Consider the following 11,850-nt stretch of genomic DNA (forward strand, 5'->3'; position numbering starts at 1 on the left):
CGATAATTTACCATCCATTGCTCGCGTCGGTCACCTAGTGTTCCCGGAAGTAGTCAAGACGAATATGAAGAGAGTGAGAGCGAGTCAGATCGTGTGCTAAGCAGTTCTAACGAAGATATCGCTGCTCGAAGTCGTGGAAATGTGGTACTTATTCGTGGGAATTCGTCCGCGTCTGAGGCTACGATTTCTAGCGATGAAGATGATAACTCTACCGCTCTTGGACTGAACTCGAACCCACCGGCCTTCACGCCACAGCCAAATGCATTCTCGCACCCTCCCGCTTCGCAAACCCAACGATCAAGACAGTCCCACTTTGTTACAAACCCAGCATCAACACGTTCAAGCTACAGGCCGGGAACAAGAAGAAACTCGCGCTCCAGTATACACTCTGCGCGACACCGCCAACAACAGCATTCCCCTTACAATATGATATCTCCGTCATACCAAGCTGATAACGACGCTGCTCTTCGCGCAAGCCTTTCCACACTTCTATCATGCGCGGCCGCAGCCCGTGGCTTGCCCAAACATGACACCCAGCCTCCAACAGCCGAGAGACCTGAACCTGCTGCCTTCCGATTAGTTCCCGAATCTGTTGCTCTGGGAGAAGACCCCAGTCAAGAACGTGCCAGGGAAACAGTCCCTACGTTTAATAACATCGCAGGACAACAGAGTCGCACTCCACGCTCCGCGTCCTCCAAACGTGCCGCATCGCCTAATTCAGCCCACAAAGCAAGACGAAAACCAAGCCCATCTCGCAATCACTCTCCATCCTCAAAGCGATCACGCCGTGTCTCTATGTCCCAGTATTCATCGATCATCACTCCCACCGTTATGACGTGGGTCATCAGCGCTGGTGTGGTTGTTTTGTTCTCTGCCATTAGTTTCTCTGCTGGCTACGTTCTTGGGCGAGAAGTGGGCCACACTGAAACTGCACATGGACTTGGGAGTAATGGGCTTGGTGGGTTCCTCAATGGGAGTAGCTCAGCGGATGATCAAGTATCCGGTATCAGGGCCGGTGCTGGGTGTGGGAAGGAAGCGGTCAAAGGCGGATTGAGAAGACTTCGGTGGGTTGGAGGTAGCGCAGGGTCCAGCATCAGTGCTTAAAAGACGTTAAAATGTCTGCCCGACCAAACATCGAGTAAAAAAAGACTTACCGCTCGCAAGAACGATCGAGTTTTTCACAACACCACTCTACCAATCCAACTTAACCATAGTTTTCGCCAACACCCATCTAAATTTACGGACCGCAGTCCCCTGCTGACGACAATAACGATATCTGTCCGAGATAACGACCATAGAGACAGGAGATAGACTGGTTTCGAGTTTTCTATTGCTGTTCGACGGCCACTGCAGATGGACCGCATACTTGGGAGTCATTACTTTTTTAATCTCAAATTTGGGAGGAGGAGGTTGTTGTTGTTTCCTAGTATCCCTTCAGGCGTTCGTCTCGTGTTTCTTTGTTGGTTTCCAAGTTATTCATTTCCTTTGTTACGGTGTTTCCTTTCTTCGTGGGGCTTAGTTTTATGTTATGATGTGACGTTTGCTCCTCTTTTACCTTCTTTCGCCTATTCCAATCCCTTCTCTCATCTTCTATTCCCACTCTATACTTCCGTTCTTCATTCCCCATCCTTCTCAATTCTCTTAATTCTTGCGTCTTTGCGAGCATTGCACCACATTTGCATAGTTAATGTTTACATGGTGTTATCCATTTCATTTTTATTTTCATCTAAATGTCAGGAAAAAATGCACATAACTGAGCGAACGTCAATGCCTGGCTTTTAATACATATGCTCTTACGAATATAACTTAATTTATATCCTACTTTCCCGGACCCTCCCCATCCCTAGTTTTCTGAATCATCGGGCCTATATTTGAAGCTCTACAGGGAGGGTTTGAGCATCGGTTTGGTAGCAACGTAGCGAGAATAGACCCAGATTATCCCAAATGGCAGGCGCAAAGCAAGTGGAGACATTCTATTTTGGACACTCTCTCGAATAATATACACCAAATGACATAGATGAAGATGATGAACCCGCCCATGTACAAAATTCCCCAAAAGAAAACAAGACCCCTCCGTTTGAGATAACGCCGTAATTAAACGCACCCAGAGGAAGATATGATTTATATATCCATCTCCAAAGTCCAGCGAAAGCCCTTATCGTACACTCGCCGAATAGCCAAGCTATAAATGCGCTTTTCGCAGCTTCCATTCACTCCATCATGTAAATCCCGATAGTCTCCGCCCTGCCTTCTATAGTAAAACATGAGCGAGAAAAAAGAACATGTCCCAACCCCAACCGGCATTTCTTTCTTTCTTTCTCCATATTATATTTTTTCCCCTTCCCTTTCTTTTAAATCTTAAACCCAAACCCAGCCATGCAGCTCTTATACTGCTCGACGAGCGGTCGACATTCTTGTTCCGCGGGGTCGTCTGATTTGGAGAAGAGCATGCAGTCGTCACGGGAGGCTTTTTCGTCTTTGCATACGCAGCATGGCTGTGGGCTGAGTCAGATGATGGGTTGACTTGGATAAGGGTGGAAGCAGAGTAATGGCAGGTGGATTTGGCGGTGCAAGTTTTCGCGGGTGGGAGTGTATGGGACGACCGTACGTACCTTGGGTTTTGAGGATGATTCTGCGGAAGTAGATGTGGAGGAGTTGAGGGCTGCGGAGGACCCTGGAAGAACGGGGAAATTGGTTAGCTTAACTCGTCGTGCTGCTCATGGATTACAACCTGATTGATAGGGCCGGGGTGGAAGGTAGCAGCATCATAATTGCGACTCACCAATGGAAATGGACGAGGCGGAGGTGGACGACATGTTTGAGAGGCAGATACGGAAAACTGATCGCGATGAGAAAGCGAGGGTGGGATGTAAGAGGGATTGTAAGTGATGTTGTAGAATTCGCGATATAAATTATAATAATTCATCAATCATAGTTAATGAAATGGATCTCCGGCGGCCTTGGAATTTTTATCAGCGGAGAATATTCTGCGGAAGTCGGAATATCAGTCGTGCCGAGGCCCTCAGCACGAGGGATCAGGACAACATCAAAAATTCAAATAAACAAAGGCTCACTACTTTTGCTACCTGTGCACTCTTACTCCTCTCGCTACATCAGTTCATACCGCTGGCCCTATTTGGATCCATACAACCGCCTGTCTACACTTCCTTGGAAACACAAATACATAGTTACCTCCTCCTGAATGATCGCGTCTGCTCACACCGATATTTTACCCCGCCATGGCCCCTCCATCTACCATCTTTGTCATTGGGGTCAAGGGCCAGAAATTTGACTCTCAGAAAGAATTACTTGAAAAGAAAAAGGGAATACTTGAAGGGCAGAGAGCCCAGCTGCAAGCGAAAAAAGATAAAGAAGCAGAATTGAAGAACCTAGAAGACGAGATTAAGCAGATCGACGCTGAGCTCCAGAAGGTGGACGGCGATGGCCTCGAAGAGCTTGAGAAATATATCGACCCCCTCGTCAAAACTGACGATGTGTTCACTGAGATATACCTGGGAGGCAACTCATACAGTCCCGACGCATGCAGAAAACTAGGCCTGCTGTTGCGCAAACAGAAAAAACTACAAACCATAAGGCTTGACGACATTTTCACGGGTCGCCTCCTTAACGAAATACCCACTGCGCTCTACTCGATCCTCAGACCGCTCCTTGACGTCCACACCCTACAAACCATCGATCTCAGCGACAATGCCTTCGGCGTGAATACCAAAGAACCCCTCGTCGAATTCCTCAGAGCACACCTCCCCCTCCGCCATCTGATATTGAACAACAACGGCCTAGGCCCAGAGGCAGGCACGTTTATCGCGAATGCGCTAACGGAGCTCAGCGAGGGCAAACTTAAGGCGCGATCCAACCCCGAAATAAAATATGAGGTCCCAGCCCTGGAGACCATCATCTGCGGCCGGAACAGACTGGAGGCCGGGAGCATGGAGGCATGGGGACGGGCTATCAAGGCAAACGGCAAGGGCCTCCGAACAATTAGAATGAAGCAGAATGGCATCTATTCCAAGGGTGTTGTAAAACTGTTGAACACGGGCATCTGTCACGCGCCTGAGTTGGAGGTCTTCGACCTCGAAGATAATACATATGGGAAGGACGGCTCTGTCGCTCTAGCCGCGGTATTGGCGGGATTGCCATCCCTTCGCGAACTGGGGGTTGATGACTGTGCTCTTACCGCCAAGGGCTGGCTCCGGGTTGCGAAGGCGCTATCTGCCGGCGGGAACAAGAGGATTGAGGTCCTGAAGCTGAAGGGCAACGAGATAAATGGCAAGGGAGTGCGGGCTTTGATCCACGTTGCTAAAACGAGTCTCCCCGCGCTTAAGAAGGTTCTCCTTAATGCGAATGCTTTCGATGAGGATAATGAGAATATTGAGAGGTTGGTGGAGCTATTGAGGAGACGTAAGGAACTGTTCGGTAAAGATGATGAGGATGATGCGTGGGGTCTGGATGAACTTGACGAGCTAGAAGGCGAGGAAGAGGAAGAAGAGGAGGAGGAAGAGGAAGAAGAAGAAGAAGAGGAAGAATGGGAATGGGAAAGCGTAGCAGATGAGGCCGAGGCCGAGTTCGACATTCGGGCGAAGGCTGACCATATACTCAAGGATGCCGACTTGGCCGAAAATGAGCCAGTTGCCCAGGACGTGGATAAAGCCGTGGATGAGCTAGGCGAGAAGTTGAAATCAACAACAATCTAGTTCCCCGATGCGATGAGATATCGTTTATTATAGCTTGGTTAATGGTGTTGGAGCGAGCAAGGATGATTCACCTTATCCCTCTCCCGTTTTTGTCACGTCATAATCATGCTCTCCTCCTTATTGCTTGTTACTTTACTCTTTGCCTTTCGGCTTTTGGTTTGAAAGACCCAAACGTGCAGATGCTGTGCGGCCATCGTGAATGACCTTGTTATTTTGGAGTTGAATAGTAGCCGTCCCCTGAGCATTAGCCCCCGTGTTTTCTATATCTCGGGAGCGATTCCCGAAGTTTAGTTTTGGCAGAATTAGAATTTAACTAGCTACTGTAACAAGCGATGAATTAGCCCAGCGTATCCGTTCCATGCCAGTTCAATTGAGTTCCTCTCTATCCATTAACTATTAAAGTACGGAGTAGTAGCCGCACCAACAAATATCATTGTTATTATCATCTTATATTTTATTTAATTATTTTTAATTATTTTTTAGAATTGCTCTCGGCATATCACATTCATTTTCGGGATACAAGAAAAAAGCAAATCATAGTGTTTAGGCATAGGGATCGCCGGAACGTCCGGCTTTGTGTGTTCAAACAGTTAGATGTCTTTGACCTTTGACCGCTGTTCATGTTTTGTATGTACATGTAACTACATAAGAAGACCCATCATTCATCCCAACACCTCTTTGAGGAATAGAGGGGACTTGTATTGTCTCCCATCTTCGTATGCATGAGATGATACATGGTTTCCTTTCCTTTTGACTACATCATTCCCTCCTACTGCAGCAGCACGCACATGCATGTACGCCAGCGTACACGCAGGACTGCTGCCTACAAAGTTATTTTGTGGAGAGAAAAAGTGTGGCAACTTTGATGTATCCCCTCGTATCATAAATGCTTGTTTTGAAGTCGCTTTTTTCTCTACCATCCCCCTCTCTTGTTTGTGCTGTTTTGGGAAAAAGGGCTGCTTTTTGGCCCTCAAGGTTTGAATGCTGTCTGCGATTTGACTTGGAGTCATTGTCAATCACTGTCATTGTCACGGCCAATTTTATTCTTAGACCTCTGATGCTCAAGCCAAGTGGCCAAATTCCCTCAGGTTACAATAACTCCATGTCTATCACTATCATTATTTTCCTGTTTATTCTATTCTTCTTATGATTTCCGTCTTTTCTTTGATGCCCCTGTGCCTTCCACTTATCGCATCGCTGGTTTGCCTCGCTTTCTCTCACTTTTGGAAACTCTGTATCGACCTTGGGACCTGACCAAAAATCCCAAATAGACTTTCCCCACTCGCTGCATATTCAACCGCTCCTTGATATCCGCTTGAGGAAACAGACAGATAGGAGGCAGGGAGGCATTGCGACAGGATCGCAGATCAATCAGCCCCGGAGTCATGACCGATTATCAACTTTACTCTCTCGCCTTTGCCCCTGAGGCTCGCAGAGCATTCAAGCAAATAGGAATCAACCTGGGCTTCTGCATTTCATCACTACTGGTACCTGCTTTGTTGCTTTATTTCTCACTGTATGCGCTCGCAAAGCGCGAAACTAGGAAATTCGAGGTCCTGAGCCTGTTGGCGAGTGTCGGGTTCGTTGTGAGCAGTTGTTTGGTGGTGTTGGAGTGCAATATGATTCGGAGCTTACAGCTTTTTGCTGGTAAGGATATTCATCTTTTTCGTTTCTAGAATGTTTCTTGCGGTTTTTGGCTTCTGGTTTCTAGCTTTGGAATGGTGTATATTTCGTTTTGTTCCGCTCGATTGAAGGCTACCAGATACCAAGTACCTAGCCAATGGCAGTATCCGCAAAATCAGGGGGCCATGCTTGAAATTTTGATATCCATATGAAGTTTTCATTGTTTTTGGGCTTGATATCGTTTCATCGGAGAGTATCAGCATCGAAATAAACCATTTTCCTGACCTGCATATAGTTGCCATTGGCGTGATGAAAGCGCTGGACCTATTCGCGCGACGTTATCACCCGCCGCAGTATGCGCAGAATCCAATACCTGGGCCTGGCTTGTTAGCTCTTCTCTACCTGACGGAATTGCGGTACGAATCTTTTACGCCAAATACCACCCGACTCGGTCCTGCCCCAGCACCCAGTCCTCAGAAAGGGAAAGGTGGAAATTACTATCGCAACGGCCGATCAAGTCCCAAGTCGAAGCAGTGGAAGCCTCACTTTTCCGAACCGGTTAATCTAGTACTCCACGCAGCGCTTTTTGCCATCTTACAAACGCTCTTTCCACAATCGAACCCTACAGTGGTTGCATTGGAAGTGCTACTAGCCATATATGTGATCTGGGAGACCCTTCAGCTCATGCTACGTTATCACACCAGCCCCCCGTTGTTTGGACCCCTTTACTCGGCAACTTCCCTAAGCACCTTTTGGAGCGAAACATGGCACAGCGCTTTTGCCAGCCCTTGTCGCTCGCTCGCATATGGACCGATACGGTATACTCTACCCGAACGATACGGTGTGCCAGTTTCCATAGCAAGGGCCCTTGGCGTCCTTGCATCGTTTGCGCTTATGGGATTTTTCCACGTGTATGCTCTGAAGCCACTATTACCGGTCGATGCTCTCGCGAGAATCTACACGTTCTTTCTGCTGAATGGCGTTGGGGCTGTCATTGAAGATGCGATCTGGGGCAGGGAGATGCATTGGGGGAAGACTATTCTTGCCTGGGTGTTTGAGTTAGCTATTGCCAGTTGGACTGTCGAGGGACTGTCGGTCCCACAGGGTCTGAAGAACATCCAGTGGGCGAGTATTTGTAACGTTGGGGACGTGTGAGGTTCGAATTTTTGGATCGATTGGGCTTTTTCCCTCTCTTGTTTAGACGTTTGACGAAAGACTAAGATCATAGAAAGAAGCAATGAAGCTAAGGTACATACAGACACAGGTGGTAAACTGTATAAATCTTTCCGAATTTGGATTTGAAATAATTCGGGAGAGAAATTGATAAAATTCAATCCTTGAGGGTGGTTATCGCACACATGGTACTTGCACCTAGTGTACGTACATACATACCTGATGTTCTGTCTGGTATAGAGTAGCTGGGCAATTCATGCCCTAATGCGCGCAGTCAAGAAGTACCACTGGGTTACTACGACACCTACTATGCTTACGCTCCTAAAGCATTGCCATGGCTAATAAATGCGAAGTTAAGGAAAGTTAAACCGCAATCTTTTCCTCCGCATTATCTGCAAACCGAAGCTCTTGATCGAACTATTCATCGCCCGTTCTGATTACATCAAAAACATTCTCCCATTTTGAGTGCCTTTTTCCAGCTCAACCTCATCTTCTCCAACGAGCAGCAAGCCCGTCTTCTGCACAACCTTTTGCACGTCTTCCAATGCCTCTTTCGCATTCTCATACTATCGATTCCACGCTTCACAAGTCTATATCCGAGTCTCTGTTCCTCAAGTACGTGCCACGCGCCCTCCTTTTGCCTTTTCTCTTCGTATTTCCACGGCCTTCTATCATTGCTAAAATCCTTCCAGGACGCTGGGTCCATTGTCATGAGAGGCGATGTATGATAGCCGCCGGGTCGCGGCAGAGGGCAGGTTGAATAATAGTTGGTCAAGAGCCGGCACATAAATGTGGCCCAGTCAAATAGATCATGCGCCGCGCCGAACGCAGGCTGACCATGCTCAAGTAACTCTAGAGATCCGGAGCGGTAGGCGTTCTCTGGCGTCTGGAGAACGTATTCACAGTTGTTAGTTTCAACACCAAGGTCGTCATATCCGGGAATTGGCGTGGGGATGACTGTAGCTATAAACACAGTTACAGCAATAGACATATCGGCTCGTAGCCAGATGGAATTAGCTCCAAAATTAGAAAGAAATACTGAATGGGTGTGGATATAGTGCAGTGCTGAAAGGGTCTGGAGTACCCGTCTGGAATACAGCGCGAGGAGGCTTTTATCTCTGTCGGACGGTGACAAGTTTATCGTGAAGCGTTCGAGGTAGAATCCTGCTACATTTGGAGTTAAGTCGACAAAGATACCTATCCAGGTGGGCCAATTAACATCTCTACCAAGCCGAGGGATATGTATAGTAATGTAAGGGGCCTCTCAAACTAAAACCTACTGCACAATCCTCGGGGGTTCACTGTGGCTCAAACATAGACAACTCATATACTTCAGTGGCACGCACTACAGCCGCCTTCATCTCATCATCATCATGATCATAACCATAGTAATTATGCTCTGGTAAAAACACAACAACTGACTTTCCATCTCGATGCGGTATACCAGTGCTTGTGATGCTGAGGCTCTTGGCTGAGCTCTTCGCTTATGTACGTTGCAAACGAAAGATATACCATAAAAGGTTGAGGAGTGCTTATTGATATCGACATTGTTATTGTTGCTATTCTCGAGGTCAGGATCAGCCATTTTGACTCTAGAAAAAGCCTGTCCCATAGCTATTCTTGTTCTACTGGACGATGGGGCGAAAGGGAAACCGCCTTCCTCTACCTAGGGGAACCCGTAAACATGAGGCCTGTATCCATGCTGGAATCAATGGTAGCGGGCCGGGGACCTGACTCTAATCAGTGGAGCTGATACCTAACGGGAGAGCCGCCTACGGGCGCTAGTTCTATTTTGGCAAGATTGGTTTAAGGAAATTAAGGTTGAGCCTCAGCGCCAAGACCTGCGGGTTCTGCAGATCTTTAAGCTTATTTTTTGCTTCGCCTCAACTAGCACACACTGCTGACGTACTACTGAAACCAACGGTGTGCTGGCTGGTGGTATGAATAGGCAATTATAGGATAAGACTTTGACTTTAATTGTGATAGCGCAGATTTCAATCATCACCCTGAGTGATACGTGTTCTCCTTCTCAACAACCATAAGTCCGAGTCGAAAAAAGAAATATCAAACGATTTCCCAGTTTTCAGCATTTCAACCCTCAACTAACTGGGCTCGCAGCTGCCGATACTCCTACAATCCTGTTCCTCCTCCCTAGGTTACTCAGCTATCCACTTGTTCCAATTACCTCGAAAGCCGCTCGCCACTAGCTTTCTCTATGGGGCTCTGTGTGATCCTGATTATTAGCCACCCTGACCGCGTTCCAAATGTGCTACAAGCAGAAAAGCTGCCATCCGGAAAAAAAAAAAAAAAAGAGTTGGGGGGGGGAAGCTCTCTAACATACCGCTTCAGAATGGGCAAGGGTTATTGCTCCTCTCGCAATCATTGCGCTTTCCATAATCCATGCATCCGCCGCTCGGGTTGCACTCGTACACATGATCATAGACAAAATCAGGGGTAACGAGCACTGCGGAGCAGTGGCCGCAGTATTGACCCTGTTTAGTTCCTTCGCGACATTTACAGGCGTCCACACCAATAGTGACTAGTTGAAGACCGGTGACAAGGAGGTTGACGATGCTGAGCTTCATCGTTGGAGGTTCGTTGGAAATGAGGAGGAAGTTGGTTGCAAGGAAAGACTTGGTTTTTTATCGCTTCTTGAGAAAGCCGTGGGGTAGACTGTGGTTAGGGTTGGGTGGTCCTCTTTTGACCCTTGCCCTGGCTAGGGGAGGGGATTTATATAGTTTTTCTTGATGAGCTGGTTTTCGTTCACCTGTTTTCTCCTCTTTCCCGTCTAGGATCGTATTCGGGAGAAGATCTGAAAATAGTGAGAGGAGCGAGTTAGCCAGAATACGAGGTTATAGCGATCGGGACGATGTTATCTCAATCTAGGGTTGGGATTGCAACAGAGCAATAACGGGCGGATGTGAGATCTCCTAGTGTCATTGTGACGGGTGGCACCAACGAAGGTTCCTGGGGTCATTGGGTAGTGACGCAGCAAAGATTTGCAACCACGTACTGTCTGTCGAAATCCCCTTATACCGTTTTTGGTGAAATATGCTGTTCAGGTTGAGGTTGATGGCAACCCCTTCATTGGCGGTAATTCATGTACAGTACAATCGGGCCAAAATACATTCTAGCAGACCATGAAAGGATTTTAACACTTGATAGGTTACACTTCATCACATGGTACGACGACTTCTACGGGACATTCTGCGTTGCCAACACAAGGGAGATCTGAGAGAAGCGGCTGAAGAACATAAGCAGACGCCATTGGTTTCCCAAATCGGGATTATCCGTCTCCTTCATTCCATGATAGAGACCCAGAGTGGATGAAACTTCCCCCAAATATCTGATAAATGCATAAGGCATTGTGATTCTTTAAAAGACTTACCTTGCGAAAATCAGAAGTATTCTCCAGCATCACTATCATCGTTTCGTATCTATAATCCCCTTTCACCAGCAACCTTCTTTTCATGAAGCTTGAATGCCATACCCTTGATTCGTGAGTTGTTGGCGTCTCAAATTTGGGTCCATATTCCCTAACCAGGCTTGTCGAACTCGATCCTTACTCAACTAGGGCAAAAACAGTAAGATTTCTGTGCGCTGGCTCATCAGCCTCACCAGATCAAACATAAACAGATCAGCGTGAGACATACTTGGGCCGTATCTTCAAGGTTATCCGGCCCCAAGGTATTTTCCTTTCTTCTTCTCTGCGTCATTCCGGTTCTGCTGGGAGCGCATATAAAAACACGAGCACAAAAACAGGAATGTCCGCCCGGCGCCCACTCATTCGTTTCCATATTTTAACCATATACGAACTCAACATGTACGTGTACGGTACAAAAGGGATGTCTCGGAAATACCTGCAATTGATCCCGTCCAATGACCGCCTGAACTCTAAATCACCTGCAAGTCAGCAAGTCATATATGATCATAGCAAGAATTTAACACTTCCGCAAGTCCCAATGAATTATCGGGTCTATTTATGCATGCATGCATGCTACTACCTAGCATTTTGCTACTTTTTACCTCCTTTTGATTTCCCAAAGACCTCATTCAAAGTATTCAAGCGGTCAACGGAACGTGTCACGAGTAGCCGCCCGTCCAGGGGTCGATATGGGTATTTTGGTTACCTTTTGCACTTGACTACCGAGCAGGCAATGAGAATACCTAAGACTTCACAGTGGGAAAGACCGCCAAAGGCTATCACATATACCTCCCCGTTCGCCTGCTAAAAGGGCTTCATCCAGTCGACTTGATTATTTAATTCGATATAATTTTTATAGGTGTCACTTACCCCCGTTTTGGATATGGGCAATTAGAGGGATCTGAATGAGAAGGGATA

The 11,850-nt window shown here is 47.2% G+C and overlaps 6 protein-coding genes across 6 annotated transcripts in view; 3 read left to right on the plus strand and 3 right to left on the minus strand.

The window, feature by feature from the left end:
• Positions 1-1,104, plus strand: part of BDBG_00104 (uncharacterized protein) — a gene marked incomplete at its 3' end in the record, with an annotated part of 2,362 nt that extends 1,258 nt beyond the window's left edge. Inside the window, exon 2 of the mRNA XM_031719728.1 lies at positions 59-1,104. Coding sequence (XP_031575602.1) covers positions 59-1,104 — 1,046 coding nt within the window. The remainder of the gene's footprint in view (positions 1-58) is intronic.
• A 1,247-nt stretch (positions 1,105-2,351) lies between these two features.
• On the minus strand, positions 2,352-2,816 carry BDBG_00105 (cytochrome c oxidase assembly protein subunit 17; the record flags this gene model as incomplete). The annotated part of the gene is made up of 3 exons (XM_002628813.1): positions 2,352-2,495; positions 2,613-2,674; positions 2,783-2,816. The coding sequence occupies 3 exons, from the start codon at positions 2,814-2,816 to the stop codon at positions 2,352-2,354; spliced, it is 240 nt and encodes a 79-aa protein (XP_002628859.1).
• Positions 2,817-3,076: 260 nt separating this feature from the next.
• On the plus strand, positions 3,077-5,155 carry BDBG_00106 (ran GTPase activating protein 1). The gene has a single exon (XM_002628814.2). It carries the CDS (start codon positions 3,240-3,242, stop codon positions 4,710-4,712), a length of 1,473 nt encoding a protein of 490 aa, XP_002628860.1. The 5' UTR covers positions 3,077-3,239; the 3' UTR covers positions 4,713-5,155.
• Positions 5,156-5,201: 46 nt separating this feature from the next.
• BDBG_00107 (uncharacterized protein) lies at positions 5,202-7,889 on the plus strand. The gene is made up of 2 exons (XM_002628815.2): positions 5,202-6,359; positions 6,631-7,889. Exons 1-2 carry the CDS (start codon positions 6,098-6,100, stop codon positions 7,488-7,490), a joined length of 1,122 nt encoding a protein of 373 aa, XP_002628861.1. The 5' UTR covers positions 5,202-6,097; the 3' UTR covers positions 7,491-7,889.
• Positions 7,830-9,166, minus strand: BDBG_00108 (uncharacterized protein; the record flags this gene model as incomplete). The annotated part of the gene is made up of 4 exons (XM_031719729.1): positions 9,021-9,166; positions 8,823-8,991; positions 8,076-8,731; positions 7,830-7,846 (listed from the first exon to the last, which is right to left on the minus strand). The coding sequence occupies exons 1-4, from the start codon at positions 9,118-9,120 to the stop codon at positions 7,830-7,832; spliced, it is 942 nt and encodes a 313-aa protein (XP_031575603.1). The 5' UTR covers positions 9,121-9,166.
• A 1,521-nt stretch (positions 9,167-10,687) lies between these two features.
• On the minus strand, positions 10,688-11,224 carry BDBG_16052 (uncharacterized protein; the record flags this gene model as incomplete). Its single annotated transcript, XM_031724083.1, has 3 exons — positions 10,688-10,854; positions 10,999-11,078; positions 11,162-11,224. The coding sequence occupies 3 exons, from the start codon at positions 11,222-11,224 to the stop codon at positions 10,704-10,706; spliced, it is 294 nt and encodes a 97-aa protein (XP_031575604.1). The 3' UTR covers positions 10,688-10,703.
• Positions 11,225-11,850: the final 626 nt, after the last annotated feature.

The sequence above is a fragment of the Blastomyces gilchristii genome (genome assembly GCF_000003855.2).
Source record: "Blastomyces gilchristii SLH14081 genomic scaffold supercont1.1, whole genome shotgun sequence".
Lineage (NCBI taxonomy): Eukaryota > Fungi > Ascomycota > Eurotiomycetes > Onygenales > Ajellomycetaceae > Blastomyces > Blastomyces gilchristii.

What these genes read in the sequence shown, in the direction of transcription:
- BDBG_00106 (XM_002628814.2), top strand. Translation starts at nt 3,240, where the DNA reads ATGGCCCCTCCATCTACCATCTTTGTCATTGGGGTCAAGGGCCAGAAA.
- BDBG_00107 (XM_002628815.2), top strand. Translation starts at nt 6,098, where the DNA reads ATGACCGATTATCAACTTTACTCTCTCGCCTTTGCCCCTGAGGCTCGC. An exon ending in GAGCTTACAGCTTTTTGCTG is followed by an intron (nt 6,360 to 6,630) that starts GTAAGGATATTC and finishes ACCTGCATATAG; the next exon opens with TTGCCATTGGCGTGATGAAA.